The following is a 17065-nucleotide window of genomic DNA, read 5'->3' as shown; positions in this document are numbered from 1 at the left end:
TAGGATATTTTGGATTAGCATGAGTTTTAAGGGGACCTAATATCATGTAGAACAGAGGTAGAACACCAAATTTGAAAATCGTATTTTGATTGCTCATTATTTTATAATTCATGCTAAATTCAAAGTACAACGGTTGAAGGGTATCATAAGAACCTTCAAGAATTTAAATTATACTCATAGGGTTTCTCTAATCATGAATGAGTGATACCAATTTAAAAAAGTTATATGTAGGATAACTATAACACATATATTTAGATAGCTTTGGAGCTAGATAGTCATACATATTATGATTTATGGCCTCATCCATAATTTTAGAGAATGCTGATAGCGAGGCAAAATTTGATCTTTTGCAAATTCTTTGACACATATAAGAAGTTACAAACTCAACCATACTTTGTATATGTCTTGAATAGGATATTTTGGATTAGCATGAGTTTTAAGGGGACCTAATATCATGTAAAACACCAAATTTGAAAATCGTATTTTGATTGCTCATTATTTTATAATTCATGCTAAATTCAAAGTACAACGGTTAAAGGGTATCATAAGAACCTTCAAGAATTTAAATTATACTCATAGGGTTTCTCTAATCATGAATGAGTGATACCAATTTAAAAAAGTTATATGTAGAACACTTTAATGCGAGATAATTCAAAACTATAAAAGCAAGTTTTAAATGATGGAACATGTTTTGGTAGTTGATATTAGGAGCACGTAATCTATTTAAATTTTAGCCTTTACTGTAATGTGGTGACTTTCCTTATGATATAATATTGTTATAGTCAAGGTATGACACATTGTGGCTATTGTGTAGTATATAACGATGCTTCTTTATGAAATGCAATATTGTTATAGTCAAGGTATGACACATTGTGGCTATTGTGTAGTATATAACAGACTTGTCGGATTGGGATGATCCTACATTGCTTCCTCTCTTTGTCCAAATACTGGAGCCATATTGGTCCTTCTGATTGACAACATTTTGCACCCAAGCCAATAATTTTTTGTTTCAAAGGATGCCAACATAGCCAATGTCGCCCTCTTTATAGCTAGTTGATTGAAGTTGTGCACCCCTTCACTTTCTGTATGCCATTTCTCAAGAAGCATCGTCTCTTAGGTGTGCATCTCTTGAGCTGGTGTTGGTAGGGTTGTCAATCTTCAAATTTTAGGGTGGAGGCTAAGACTCGAAACTAGTATTCACCTAAATGGCCTAATGTTACTACCTCGAATGATCCCAGCAAATGTGAGACCACAGCTCGTGTTCTTTGCTCCAATGATTAGCAATGATCGAATGCATGTATCTGCAATAGATTTTTGTTGCTTCTCTACAAGAAGTCTTCTTTATTCTCGTTGTTTCTCCCTCTACAAACATTGCAAAAGTGTCTTCCATTTTCATTTCAATAACGTGCCATTTCTTTCTTGGCCCCACAATTTGTTCCTTGTGCCTTGACCAAGGTTTTCAGCTTTCCTATCTCGGAGCCTATGTTTGGCTCTCTTGCAAGCCATGATGAGTTGCATCTTTCCATTGATGCTATGGAGACAATCAGTGAGCCACCACCAGAATAGAGGCCAGCTAGCTTGTGAGGAGAGCAAAGAATAGAAGATGACTTATTTGAGTAAAGAAGATAATGCCAAACCAAAAGAACGAGGTCACATTGAGCGAGCTCTACATGAGGCAGGTTGCAAGGTAGCATGAAGAGAATATAGTTTGTAGGTTGGAAGGAAATGCACTTTAATATTCAAAGATTTGCAGAGCAAGAGGTGAAAATTTTCAAAAGTGCATAAGGATAGAAAATTTTCCAACCGTCGTGATTTTCCCCTTTTGGCAATACACATCAACAAAATTGGATATATCGGTTGCCCTCAAGCAAGTGCAATGTGTCCCAAGATTCTTCCAAATACAAATAGACCAAAGGGCATGCTATTGGGTTTGATGTTATATATTATGAAATGCAATGACCTTTGACAATACAGAATTATAAATATTGTTGGATTTATTGTTGTTATAAGTGCATGGAAAAAGAAACAATACAAAATTATAAATATTGTTGGATTTATTAAAAGATCTTTGCACATGGATAAATTGCACATTTTCAAAATGTTCCATCCTAGGGTAAATCTAAATACCAATATCACCAATTATCAATGTTTTAAGACCACATGTGGTAGTCCCACTATTTTGGATTCCAAATTTTCAATCCATTTTGGTTTTCAATAAATCAAGAAAAAGTTATGGAGCGTGCCCTTGAATGGGTGTGCATAATCTTATCACAACATTGGATGCCCCTAAAACCATACCTAACATTCTCAATTAGTTGTGTCCTTGGGTTGAGGAGAAGCTCACATAGTGGAACTTGGTTGCATATATGTGCAGGAATTTCTTTTGATGTTTTTGAATAGATTGTTATATCAGATATTCTTTATGATGCATGCTTCACATGCAGCATAGCACTTGTAATGCTTTAAAGATCTCATTCCAAATCTTTATTCCATATTTGTTTTGTCTCATTTTCAAGATTGGAATTATACTATAACTTTAAGACAAAGTTTGTTGAACACCATTGAGCAATGCATAAGTTATGGGTCAGGCAAGGTACCTATATACAAAAATGGCATGAAACTCACCAAAAATGGCTACACAGAAGCACATTGGACCATAGGGATGGAGAAGGGAGTACCAGCAAATGAAGAGGAGGGATGGAGGGCGGAGGACTAGTAGGTGTGGAGGAGGATGGAAGGGGGGAGGACCAGCAGGTGTGAGCAGGTGTCGAGTAGGATAGAGGGGAAGGAGGAGCAGGTATGGAGCCTATGTGGAGGAGGAGGGAGGGGGGAGGGAGGAGGAGGAGGAGGAGGGAAGGGGGAGGAGGAGGGGGGGGAGGGGGGGAGGGACTCGGGAGGGAAGGAGGAGAGAGAAGGAGGGCAGGAGTTCAAATTTCAAATTTCAAATTTTGAATATGGTGGCTCCGACCTAGGAGTAAGAGGGGTGTAAGTGGTGTAAGAGGCAGGGTCACTTGTGGGACTAACCCACCTAGGTGAAGGGGGGTTAGGACTCTTTGAACCCTAATTGATTTCTTAATCCATTCCTTACAATGGCCTTTTGAGAGGCCACATTTCTCCCTTAAGTTGTTGATTTTATTACCTTGTCCTAACTAAGATGTGGAGAGCAAGAGAGAGAGAGGGAGAGAGAGAGAGAGAGAGAGAGAGAGAGAGAGAGAGAGAGAGAGAGAGAGAGAGCGGGGGGGGGGGGGGAGATAACGGGGGAGAAGGGGAGGCAGAGTTGGAATTTGGGTATGCGGCTCACATTTTCTAGCTTTATAATTTTAACCCAGTAATTTAGTGTACTATTTCATATGGATATATCGAGTAGATCTTGGTTTATATCTAAGCATGTGGCTCCCATAACTATATGGTAACATGTATCAACCCAATATTAGCCCTCCCAACTAGATGTCCAATTGGAAAAGCTAATGTAGATATTGGTTTTGTACTATTGTTTTATATCTAAAGTTTTATTTTTAATAAGGTTAAGGCTCTTGGTAGTGATTTGATACTTGATAACCAGTTCACTATAATCATTAAGTCACATACATTTGTGAGCTCGGTTGATATTTATGATTGAGGCTCCCATATCTAAATGGTGGCATGTATTATTGTAATAACAATCTTCCCAATCAAATATGTGATTAGCAAAGCCAATGTAGATGCTTAGGGGTTTCACCTAAAAAAATTTAGTGTACCACGTGCATTCAAAAGGAGGGGTATTTTAATCCAACTTTTTGGAAAAATTTAACAAAATCACAATAACATGAGGGATTTTTAAATTCCAATTTTGAAAAAAAACACTTAGTTCATAAGTAAAGAGGAGTGTTTTTATTGTGAAAGAAATTTTAGTTGAGGGGTTTTTTTAATACCCTTTGAATGCAAGTGATACATAGGGTTTCTTAGTAGTGCACCCTACGAGTGTAGATGTCAGTTTCATTCTACTATTTTACCTTTAAAGTTTTTTAAAAAAAGGTCTAGGGTCTTCATAGCAATTTCATATGTGATATTTACACCACTGTAATTTATTATGTATTATGTATGCTATAATCATTGTGTCATGTAATTTTTGTAAGTTTAATAGTTTACATTCTATACTAGTTGAGTCTCTTACATTTGTACTTCTTGGCATTCTTCTTGTTTTTAGCATTCAATGCCTCATCTTTCTTTGATTACATTGTAATAGTTTCTTGGCCACCGGTGTTTCATTGTTTCAATGTGCTTTTCTTTCTTGTAATATAATGATTATTTCATGCTTTAGATTTCATGGCACTCAGTCTAATATGGAAGACTGAGCTTCAAATGCTCCTTCATAATCTTACCTTGCAACATACAAGTTCATTTAAAAGTATCATCTAGACTCTGGAGATGTCCAAAATGTAGGATATAGTGAGTATATTCTTGTTTGTTAGCGGATGTAATAGCTTAATGGGATTTATTCAATAACTTCAAAAAATGTTACTTTGCCTTCCAATGAAGGGGAATATTTTACCACGTGGTTACCAGATTGGATGGACTAGTAAAGAAAAGGGACTAATAGGAGACATGGCATCTAGAACCTTGAAACATTTAGTTGACTAGTGAGGTGCAAGGTGATTTAAATGCTAGTTTAGAAGAAGGGAGGGTAGAGTTACAAGTTTGCATTCAATGTGCCCAACATGTGCGCCTTTTAATGTACATTTTTAGTAAAAATGTTGTAAATTTATGAGCAATAAGGAGTGGAAGGAAAGGTGCATCAAGTAAAAGTTGTGGGTGTACCAAGATTTAGACCTACTATGTCATATATTGGCATGAAAAATAGACATGAAGGTGTGAACTGTTATGATTTAGTAAAAGTGGCTTTAGTAATGTTGTGATGCATAGAGCTACTCACAGGGCCCACTACTTATAAACCCTATATATAACATGCATTCAAGGTCTATTTGTAAAATCCATTATCTATAAACTTATCATGAATAAAACAAACCCTCACAACAAGACAAAGCACCCATAGACACGCGCACAGACGCGTTTCATGAACTAAATAAAAGCCTTACGTGCGCGTCTATTTGCGCGTCAGGAGACCCGCGTCTATTAGCGCGTCTATATATCAGACTTACGCACGTATAGATGCGCTTATACACGCTTATATAGACGCGCAAATACACGCATTTATAAATGCACGTATAAACGCATATCGAACAGACAGACGCGTATATAAACGCGCTTGTAAACGCGCTGATAGACGCGCCTTTTTTTAAAAAAAAAAATTTTACAGAATACTGTGTATGTTGTGTATGCTATATAGTTACAAGAATCCCATATCCACATTCTGTAATTCAATTCTTACAGCCAAGCTCATTTTAATTACAATTCCAAATAAAATATTACAACTCCAAAACGCAATAAAATTGAAAGCTCAAAAAGTGCTTGTATATACATATAGCACGAAGCTAAGCCACGTCATGTGGCTCCAAGTACAAAAAATAAGGAAGCTAAGCCATGTCATGTGGCTTCAAGTACAAAAAATAAGAGGAGTCTATATACAAGAGGCATGAAGCCAAGCCAATGGCTTTAAGTACAAAAAAGAATAGTAGCACTACTTCTACGACTAATCCTCGCTGCCTTCCACACTCCCTGATGCACTGCCTTCTGCGCTCCCTTCTGCACCTCCTTCCTTGTCTTCCTCGTCGTCTTGTGCAGGGGTGCCCTGTAAACAAGGGACAACATATATCAATGTATGAAAAATCAAATCTTTACTTATAATTTTGGCATTATTTAATTACTTTCAAATACCTCGGGGGCATGTCCAGTCGCTCGGGTATACTGCTCCTCAGTAATCAACCCGTCATCATAGAAGTGCCTCCATGTATCTCCTCTGCGATGGTGGCGGTGGTAGGCTGTCTCCACTGGAGTAGGGTATCTGCCCACGATCTCAAGCTGCATGACCGCGATACACTTTGTGGAGGGATTAGTACAAAGAAACAACCAACCTCCTAATAAACTACATAAGCAATATAATTCGAGATCGATACTTACAAATTGGGCCTCCCATGATTCCACGCCCCCTGCTCCAAAATGCGCGCTCCCATACTCCTCCATCTGGATCCTCCGTGCCTCCACGTGCTGCAGACTGGGCTCCTCCCTCGCTGACTTCATTGCCTTCTTCCACTCACGCTTCTGAGCGGTGTGGGGCGGGCCCCTTGGAGGTTGACCTGCCTCAAGTCTGGCAAGCTCCGCTAGTGCCTGCCTCTTAAGGGAAGATCTTTTATTGCTAAGTATCGTAACAATCTTTGACTTGGCCCATTTATCTGTGAACTGGCGATTGGGGGGTTAGGATACCTAGAGCGAACAGTAGCGAGGGTCTCATCAGCCAACCTCTTTGGGTGGTCTTTATAGTGGATAAAGCAATCTCTGTAATTGTTAGCAATTACAGAGCGCATGAAGGCCATTATGTCCTTCCCCCGCGCATCCATCAAGATGCCTCCTGTCTGGGTGATGTCATAATAAATCGTACCATCACCCAGAGGCACGTCCAAATCATCGGAATCATCATCCTCGGCCTCACCGCCACATGGCCCAAAGCACTGTGCCATGCATCCGCCACCGTTCTCCCTACTACTACGCCTGCCACCCTGTCGTGTGGAGCTCGTACGCTGGCCACTCGTAGCTGGGGACTGCGCGGGACTACGCTGACCACTCGTAGCCGGAGAACCGAGTCTCGACGGCTGGGGAGTACGTCGACGACTCGCTGAGGCAGAAGGACCTCCTGAAGGCATGGGGGAAGGGGCATAAGACGGGATGGCAGAAGGGACATAAGACGGCATGGGGGAAGGGGCATAACACGGTACGGGGGACGGGGCATAAGACGGCTGTGCGGACTCCGCTGGGGTGATCTCAGGCAGTGTGGGGTGGCTCGAAGTCTGTACTGCCGACTCCTGGGGAGTGTTAAGGATACCCGTCATGTACCTGTATAACTCCACAGGACTAGGAGGGTGCCCTAAAATATTATATAAATCCTTCCATATCGATTCACGCGGATCAGGTGAGCTAGAAGCACTTCCTCCCCACATGTTAAACTGGAAAAAAATAAACAAATCTATTACTTTGGGAGCTGAGAAGAAAGGGGGAAAAAAAAAAAGAGGCTCTGTCAGAGCGCGTCTATAGACCCGTCTAATCGTCGCATCTATAAACGCGTCTAACAGAGCGTTTAACAGTTCAAGTAAAAGCGCGTCTATAACCGCGTCTAACAGACCGTCAAAAAATCCGTCCACAAGTGCGTTAAAAAGCGCGTTTATCGACCCGTCCACAGATCCATCTCTAAACGCGTTTAACAGTTCAAGTAAAAGTGCATCTATAACCGCGTCTAACAGATCGTCAAAAAATCCGTCCACAAGTGCGTTAAAAAGCGCGTTTATCAACCCGTCCACAGATCCGTCTAAAAACGCGTCTAAAAGCGCGTCAAAACATTCGTTTAAACATCCGTTTAAGAGATCGTCTGTTTGAGCATCTATATTCGCGTCTGTGCGTGTCTGTAGCAAGCCAGATGCGCAAATAGACGCGCCTGTAGATGCGCGTTTAGACGCGCCCTTAGACGCCTGTATACACGTGCTCCGACAGTCGAGAATACTCAAAAGTGGAAAAGGACGTTTCGCCCGACAAAAGAACGTGTCGCTCATACCTAGATGCTGTGTTTCGTGGATGCGAAAAGTACAAAACTGGAAAGAACAAGCAAGAACAACTTCAAAAGGACTTACTTGGAAAAAGGTATGGAAGGATCTTTCTTTTCCAAACTTGTTTCTTCTCCTCCTCTTCTCCTTGTTCGTACTTCTCCTCTTCTTTAGGCTTGGAAGCAAGTTGTGTAAGTACGGTCCCTTTGTCTTGAGTGAAAGCTTGGAACTGTGTGTGTATGGGAGGCTCTCTCTTAAGCTTCGAATCTATAGAACTGCTAATAATGAAGGAACAAAGCCGCTCGCGAAGTTTAAGTAGTTAAAAGAAAAGCAAAGCGAGCGGCGTGCCGAAAAGCAGGTTTAAAAGTCGCGGGTATACTCGCGTCTATTAGCGCGTCTATAGTCGCGTCAAAATACACAGAGTAAGCGCGTTTATAGGCACGTCTATTAGCACGTCTAGAGGCGTATTTAAATACACAGACTAGACGGGCATTTAGACGCGCAGATAGACGCGACAGTAAACGCGAGGATAGACGGGCATTTAAACACGACACAGAGTTTTTTAAGTTAGGCATTTGAAGAAGAGCAAATTTGGTGGGTTGTTTGTTTGTAGGATGTCTCCATCTTCAACAAGCAGCTCCAGTGAGGATGAATCCCTCCGTATCCACCATCGCGAAATGTGGTTGGAGCAAAAAATCAAATGTCTGTGTGATCGATGTTGAGGAAACATGTATCGTGCACGCAAGATTACGCTCAATCATATCTCAAAGTATGGAGAATGGGATGTGACCGTAAACAGGGTAAGGATTTGTAAGTTAAGGTTGATTGAGATACCTATGGGTGTTCATATGTTTGAGTTATAATGATCCCGTTTTAATTTGATACAGGATGCAGTGCCACACCCGCACATGTTACCCTATGCCCGTCGTGAGGAGGCGAAGCGTCGGCGATATGAGGTGGGATCTTCAGGAGGGACCGTTACGGATGCATGGAGTGATGGTGATAGTAGCCCTCCACCATTACCTCATGAAGCCGTGGAGGAGGAGGTGTTTGATGATATGGTGCGGGATTTATATGTCCATCAAGGGAGGGATAATAGCATGGAGCAGGATGATCTTTTTACCGCAGCATCGACTCCACTGTTTGAGGGGTGCACATTCTCTGTTCTACGTGCCTCCCTTGAGTTACTAAACTTGCAAACCATCTATGGATGGAGCAATGCAAGTTTGAATGCATTACTCAAGTAAGCTTTAATTTAAAGTCGATTTTGCAAACATGATGAATTATGCGCGTGGGTCAATTACTCGAATGCTTTTCCTCATTTATGGTCTTCATGTGCAGGCTATTGTGTAAAATGCTTCCAAGGGAGAATAAATTACCGACCTCAAGAGATATGGCAAGGCAACATGTGACCTCTCTTGGAGGATTAGATTACAAGCGCATCCATGCATGTGTCAACAATTGCGTTTTGTTTCGTGGACTACATAAGGATGCAAGAGAGTGTCCTACTTGTGGAGAGGCAAGATATAGAGCAGATCTCAAAACCTTGGACGTGCCTCGTAAGGTATTGCAACATTTTCCCATAATCCCTCGCATCCAACATATTGTGAATAGCTATAAGCAACTAATCAACCACCTCCTTGCGGGTTCAGTTCATACTACCTACTAGCATTTCACGTAGTGCATCAAAGGACGTGAAAGATTGTATTTACAAGATAGGAGAGCTTGTGAGGTATGTGAGCTCAAAGGAAATAGATCCCACCACGCTTGAGAATGCTCGAGTTATGTCAGTGGAGGCGGTTTGTTTAGTGGAGGAGACATTTCCACGTTCTATTCTCACAAGCCAACTACATCTCATAGTGCATTTGGTGGATGAGATTGCTATATGCAGTACTATACATGCACGATGGTTGTTCTTCCTCGAGCGCTTCATGAAGACCTTGAAGGGCTTCGTGAGACAAAATGCAAGACCCGAAGGTAGCATGGCCGAGGGTTGGTTGGTACAAGAGTCACTTTATATATTTCTGAGTTTCTTGTTGATGTGGATAGCTCTCTCCCACGACTATGGAGAGATGATGAAGACCTAAGGATGACCTCTATTGTGCCTCAAGGAAGAGGACGCAACAAAGTAATAGACACGGAGTTGCGTAATAGTATCAACCTCTTTTGCGTGCTTAATAGTGATGTGATGAAAAGATGGGTGACAAGATACGAGGATGCAAAGGCAAGAAGACAAGAAGAAAGGGCCCTCTTTCGTACACACCACGGATCTCGTGTGCCATACCCTCAGCATCTAAGAGCACTTCCAAAGGATATTCATGTGGATTGGCTACTTGATGAAATGGAGAAAGCAGAGAAAGACGAGGGGATGCATATCACAATGGAAGAATGGGAGTATGCTAGGGGATGCATGAGCAAGGTCGGTATATAGAATGTTATGCATAAGTTAGGAGGTTTTTATAATTTAGATTGCTTATTTAATTGATTTTTTCTTGGTGTAGTGCACTATGTTCAATGCTATATGGTGTGAGGGCAAGCATTTTCGAACACAACGGATTGATGATAAGAGAAACACACAAGATTGCGGCGTCATTGCTAGCTTTGAGGGAGCCAATGGAGTCATGGATGATTATTGTGGCATAATCCAAGACATCATTATGCTTGACTTTCGACGCTTCTTTGTGTATGTTTTGGATGTAAAGTGGTTTAAGGACGTGGTGGAAAGAGGCCCTAATGCAACAATCAAACGCCATGCAAGTGGCTTTGTAACTATTGACTCCACAAAGTTTTGGCAAAGTAGGAAGGACACACTAATACTACCGCAACAATGTGAACAGGTACTGTGCACACACATAAAAATACTCGCTTTTAAATATTTGATGCAAGAAAAGTAACATGATTGTATTTGTGTTTGAATTAGGTTGTCTATCAACCAATGGTGGATAATAATAGGTGGTGGCATGTCATACCTATTATGCCACGTTCCAAAGTGATGTATAGTACATTTACTAATATGGAGCGTATGGAGGATGATCATGGCCATGGACGTGATGATGACCGTGATACAAGAGAGGAGGATGATCATGAGATAGGAGATATAGATATTGAGGCCGGCATTACCCGTGAGGACGAGCCTACCATTGGAGATCTTGATTTCGATGAGCACATGAGTGGCACAAGTAGTAGTGGGTTGAATGTATTTGTAGATCTAAACACTTGTTTGGATTTTGAAGTAGATAGTTTGGCAAGGGTTGATCTCATTGAGGATGAGATTGAACCGTAGCCCCACAATTGATATTGGCAAAACTATTTTACATATTGTCTCATTCTCCTCATTTCCCTTAATTCTTGTATATGTGGGCTTGCAAAAAATTATGTGCTTTGGTAATCATGGGCAATGTTTGGAAAGCAATGATGTACACCAAAATCTCACTTTTTGTATTCTCTGGATCGCGTCTAACCCCGCGTCTAAATGCGCGTCTGATTCTCAGTGTAAACGCGCAAATAAACGCGCAAATACACGCGCAAATAGACGCGCTAATAGACGGGATGTTAGACGGGCCCATATTTTCTCAGGTCTAACGCGCAAATAAACGCGGTGATTGACGCGCAAATAGACGAGCATTTAGCCGCGCTAATAGACGCGCCCGTAATTTCTCTACTAGAGCAACGCCTATAGACGCGCCCACTATTTTGCACGTCTACCAAGCGCGTCTATAGTTGCTTTGTGTTGTTGTGCCTTTTTCTATTCAATCTGTGAGTACCCCTTTATATGAATGTGAAAGATGTGTAAAAAGTGGATTTAAAAAACTCCTTCTATTGAACCCACGTGCTATGATTACATATTTATGAGTGCACTTCCCCAAGTTTACACATGACAAGGAGCCATGGGTTGTCAATCCCTATGTTAATGCCAAATGGAGAAAATATTTGCAGTATGTTCATGAGTCTTCCTCCATACTTTGGGTTTTATTCCACTTGGATAAAATCATCTCACTAATAGAAGTCTTGCATGGATTGGAAGTCTCCTATTACCTAATCATATGCAAGACTATTTGGTCAATAATCATTCCCCAGTGCTAGAATGATTATTAATGTCTTGAAAGATGTACACTCATCATGACATGTTACACACACATGCTTGAATGCATGTAACTGGGATGTAACTACATGCTATAATTTCATGACTGATAGTGAATCCGTGTAGGTAGGGATCATAGATTATTAGTTAATCGAAAGAGGTGCACTGATAATGTTTTATGCACATAGACTGGAATGCATGTAACTGCATACTCAACTTTAGGATGATGGTGAATCTATTGTGTAGGAATCATCCTGGGAAAAGTCTTTACATACAATGGAAAGTTCACTATTGTAGGATCCTATGTATGATTCCCCGAATAAATTTCTTTGGTTTTCAAAAGAACCTAATTAGACACGTGCATGTCCACTATAAGCAAGGACTCCATGGTGAATCTATGTGGGTAGGGGTCATCGACTAGGGAAAGCCTTTACATTGGATCATGAGATGATTGATGCAAGATCTTATGCATGGATGATTTTTCAAAGTTATGTTAGCAAAGAAGTGAAACTTTTATATTGGTATAGAAAGCTTCAATATCCCAATAAAAATAAAAATTTGAAACATTTACTAGGATTTGAATGTTTTGAGCTGAACTTTTACATTTTCCCAAGATCTACATCTTTTCTTTCAAAATCTCAAAGAAAATATATAGTCTAAGAACCATATGATATTTTGTATGTTGTGAAACTAAAAGAGCTTGGAAGACTTTTGCTAGTATTTTATAGAGATTTTATGTTAATATATAAGTATAGCTTCTAATAAGACATTCATGATCCTATGTATGCTTTTCTAAATAAATCTCCTTGGTTTACTGAGGAGCTTTATCATACATGCACATGTCTACAAGCAAGGAACCCATGGCTAGTACACCCTAGGTTGGGAGTTTGGAGAAACATCCAAGTCCTTCATTGATTATGCTATAGGTGTGTAAGGTGGATCTACCCAAGAATCATATGCAGTAGATTTCTTAGATAAATGTCAAAGAATTCTGACAAAGGAAAGTCCTCTTGAGTGTACCAATATGAAAGACATCTTGAGCAAGCTACATGCTCATCATAGAATCATTGAGGATGAAGTAATACAATCGAAGGTGTGGCTCTTGATAGAGGTTTGAAAGTGGTGGTACATTGGAAGTATGATTCCTTGTATTCATAAATTTTTGTACAAATGAGTAGTTCTTTGCAATTACTTCATGTATGTGTGGCTCATATTTATTTCCATGTTTACTCAATTTTCCTTTCTATTTTTTCCTAGAAACATTGCCATGGCTTCATCTTTGCAACCATCCATGGAACCTACATACATGCCAAAAGAGCCATAAAGGATTGGGTTGATGCTATCTAGCTAGGTAAGTTAGGATGCAAGTCTTCTATATTTATTGTTTGAATGTCATACCTTGGTGTATCTTGTAAAATATTTAACTTAGAAAATTTGGATTGTCTAATTAACGATTCATGCAAAGAATGCACAAGAATCTAGACAACCTTCAAGGATCAAGATATGATTGTTCCAACATGGTAGTTGTGTGATTATTTTGAATATGTATTACCTTATACTACTACTATCGTCTTGTTTTTCAAAAAACAATACAAAATTTAATGGGTTTGGATAATTAGTAAGTTGTTTTAGTGAAATGATCATAGCTATGGGATGTAAACGGCTATCTTTAAAATAAGGGCAAGTTGTTGAATGAAGCCTAAAATTACTCGATTAAAATAGTGGAGCCATTGAGGACTGGCCATGCTAGACATACATATAGCCTTTCGTGGATCAATGAGCCGAAGACTTCCTTGCCAATCCAACAAGGGACCGACTCGAGGTAAGCTGAATTGTTGTAAGCTCGGCATCTCTCTTTCGGGATTCCGATGTATACATATACATATATACAACATCACTATGGGGCCAATATGGGGTGCGGGAGATGGCTCATAGATGGTTTTTCAAAATGTAAAATGTATATGTAAATGATGATGGAGAAGGTTTTTTTATTGGTTGAAAAAAGATATTTTTTTGGAATAGAGGTTATTTACAATTAAACTTTAAAGGGTCCGTCGACAGGCCGTTTTTCGGTGTGAATAAGATAGGTTTCTCCGTACGGCGACGTTGTCGAGGAGAGACTTCAAAATCGCTTGGTCACCTTTCCAAGAAATAGCTCGCTTGCCACAATCTCATACACACGTTGCGTTGGATGAACGCCGTCGAAGTAGAAGTACTCGCTTCTGTTTGTGCACGTCGGTGAAAGATATAGGCACGTCGGCCCAACAGCCAAAATTCCGTCACCGCAGCAGCCTCTGGTGGTCTCCTTGAATCCTATTGCGTCCCCAACACAGCACCCGTTTAGTCAGTTTTTGGTTCAAAACATTTACAGCTCATCTTAATCTCTCTAATATCATTAATTTGGTCCATCGACTTTGAGGACCACATCCATAGTATTGTGCGGCTTGCAGAAAGCAATTTACGCTCATCGATTTCGCTCACATTAAGCTGCGAACACAGATTAATAATAGTGGACAAACCGTAGTGTTCAGGTCGTTGAAGAATCTGAAGTGCCGTATCATAGCTGTCAACGTAGGCCAATTTGAAACCCTCCAAAATAGAACCCAGAGTGGACAATAAAGATTGAAGCCCTTCATTAAATGCTTGCGCCTCTGAATTGAGGTCGTCAGAACATCCTTTGCTACCGTTGAAAAGGCTCATTAGGATGGGTATACACCCCATAGGCGGTATCCCCACAATTGCTACGTTTCTTCCTCCTACATTGTAGAGCTCCTGAGAACAACCCGCCCCAACGTGTTTTCTTAAAAGGAAAGGGGAGCTCGGAAATTAGAACTCAAGGTTTTCGGCAGTTTGGCAGGCTGTCTAAATTACCTTCAGATTGTCGTGGTAGCTTTGCAGTAGCAGAGCTCGAAATTCGCTGATGTTGTACTTTGCTTGCATGACGGGATCGAAATAATAGCTCCCAATGTAGTCGTTGGTTCCTGAGCTTATTACATGGAAGGCACTGGATAAAACAGTGACAGCTCCTGTTGTGCCTAGCATCCGTTCCAGTTCATCTCGGTAGTTTGCGTACCAAACCATCTGTTCCGATAGAGGCACTACTTTCTGCGCATGGCGTTCCTCCGCGTTACATCATTTGGAAAAATAGGAGAGAGAGAGAAAGAGAGAGAGAGAGAGAGAGTTCAAAAGCTCACGCAAGCACCAAGAGGAGACGCTGAATACTTCGGATTCTTCAAGAAAGAGCAACGATAATTTAATAATCCACAGACCTGGCCTTGGAGGGTGTAATTCAGCAATCCCGACCCTCCTGATGCCAAGTTAATGCCAGATAGAATTGCCGGGCCGCTAGCATTAGGATCCAAGTACGGTAAGGGAGAAGCTAAGCCGAGGGATTCGGCTGAAATTGTAAGAACCAAACGTATAAGTGGTAAAAACTAACAGCAATGTTTGGCGCACACAAACTAATTAACGTTAAACAGAATCAACTTGTAACTTGGGAGTCCCTACATGATGTTTAGAACAGACAAACGTTACCTAGCATATCTGGAATTATCAAGCCATTCGACCAGCGTCCAGTTGCAAGACCCTGAGGTAAATCTACGCCATAAGGATAGTGATCAGCGCTGGCGATAGTATTCAAGTAGTCGTTGTTGCCCGTATCTAAGATAGAGTCGCCGAAGAAAATGAGTGCAGAGGTATTGATAGGGAGATCCGAGCTGCCCCTGCAGGAGAGAACGGCCGAGCTCATCAGGACGATGAACTGAAGTGCTTGAATTAGGCTACCAGCCATACTGAACATAGGTGTCATTGATATCGAATGGCGGGTTAAAAATGAACTCCTGTATTGTTGTACTGTGTTCAAACGTTTGCCAATATGAACCAGGAGTCACTACTGATCATCATCGGTGATCATCTTCTGCTAGCTTAAAATCAGGAGTCGATATGATCGTGATCATCTCCTGCTAGCTGAAATTAATTAAGAGTCAATCCTGATCATCTTCTGCTAAAGCTTCATAGGCGTCAAAATTGATCATGCGCTTCTAACTATGGCTGAATCATCATCCTACTACATACTCATCAAACAGGGCATGAATACTGAGAACACTCATCCTTCTTTTATAGCGTACTCCTCTCTCTTTTGTTTTGAGTGCCGGTTTTTTCTATAGTTCAAACCAAAGATGATCCCTTTCGTACGCCATCTGCTCCACCCTACCTATGTCCTATGTCAATTCTCTTATGTCCAGACGGATCAGCCATCTTCTATCTAGCTTAGTGGTCAGCCGTCTTCTACAGCCTAATCCCTTTCACACGCCATCTAGCTCAGAGGTCCTCCCTTGCAGTAGACGACGTTGAGCATTGGGCGTGCTTAGCCAAGCTTTTGGAAATGGACTTTCGTGCTCATTCCTATGGTGGGTGCACTCTTGGAAAACCTGCACGACAATTTGAGAGGTTCTCGGTCGATATCACTATGGGTCATACGCCGATGCTTTGGGAAAACTCGCTTCTCTATCCACATTTGAAGGCACAAAGCTCGAATTGTTGTGACTCGTGGGGCAAAAGATCAAATGGATACGCACATGAGGGATAGACATAATATATGAGGTGTAATGGCATGGAGCCAATGGGAGCACTAATTATATACTCGCATTAAAAAAAGGGGGGGAAATAAACCAACTTGGTGAAACCATTATAGCCTTGCTATGAAGGCATTGGCCAAAGGATGAAACATTTAGTGTCAAACATCTTCAAGTGTAAGTAATTCTTGAATCTAGTGCAAATGTCATAGGCCAAACTTAGGAAGTCAAGCTTGACTAACAAAAATTCACCCCAAATGCAATCTCCATTTATGAAACTAAAGAAGGAATTAGTGGCTTCATGAAAGCCCAAATTTGTAATCCTCCCCACTAGGTTATGTTCAATGTAAATAGTGATGTAGCTCCAAATTAAACATTTGCATGGTAATACTACCATCTGCACCATTTTCAATGGCTTTTAATGATAGAGAATACATTGTTTTATTGAAATTCAAAGAGTGAAAGCTTTGAAACAAATGTAGCAAATACCACTGCCAAAGAAGAATCAAAATTACTACTGAAATGTTTGCTGGTATATCAAATATCAATGGATGTTTAGAGGGATTATATTTGGTTTATAATTTTGGCGCTCCCTCCTAGAATGAGCTCGAGGAGTTTTCCATTTACATTAAGCTCACTTTTTACCCTTAAAAAGTATTACAAGAAAAAATTTAGGCTTATATCTATCCCAATCTCACTACAAGGCATTGGTCAGCTTTTGA

General features: G+C 40.7%; 1 protein-coding gene across 1 annotated transcript; it reads right to left on the bottom strand.

Moving 5' to 3' along the window:
• Positions 1 to 13891: 13891 nt before the first annotated feature.
• LOC147905725 (GDSL esterase/lipase At2g31550-like) lies at positions 13892 to 15559 on the bottom strand. Its single transcript, XM_087374813.1, has 5 exons — positions 15304 to 15559; positions 15039 to 15166; positions 14641 to 14874; positions 14232 to 14541; positions 13892 to 14082 (listed from the first exon to the last, which is right to left on the bottom strand). The coding sequence occupies exons 1-5, from the start codon at positions 15557 to 15559 to the stop codon at positions 13892 to 13894; spliced, it is 1119 nt and encodes a 372-aa protein (XP_087230939.1).
• Positions 15560 to 17065: the final 1506 nt, after the last annotated feature.

This window comes from Dipteris shenzhenensis, chromosome 1, assembly GCF_047967505.1.
Source record: "Dipteris shenzhenensis isolate YYH24624 ecotype China chromosome 1, Dip_SZ_1.0, whole genome shotgun sequence".
NCBI classification, from domain to species: Eukaryota; Viridiplantae; Streptophyta; class Polypodiopsida; order Gleicheniales; family Dipteridaceae; genus Dipteris; species Dipteris shenzhenensis.
Note: the sequence above shows the minus strand (reverse complement) of the source record. Positions and strands in the feature narration are given on the sequence as shown.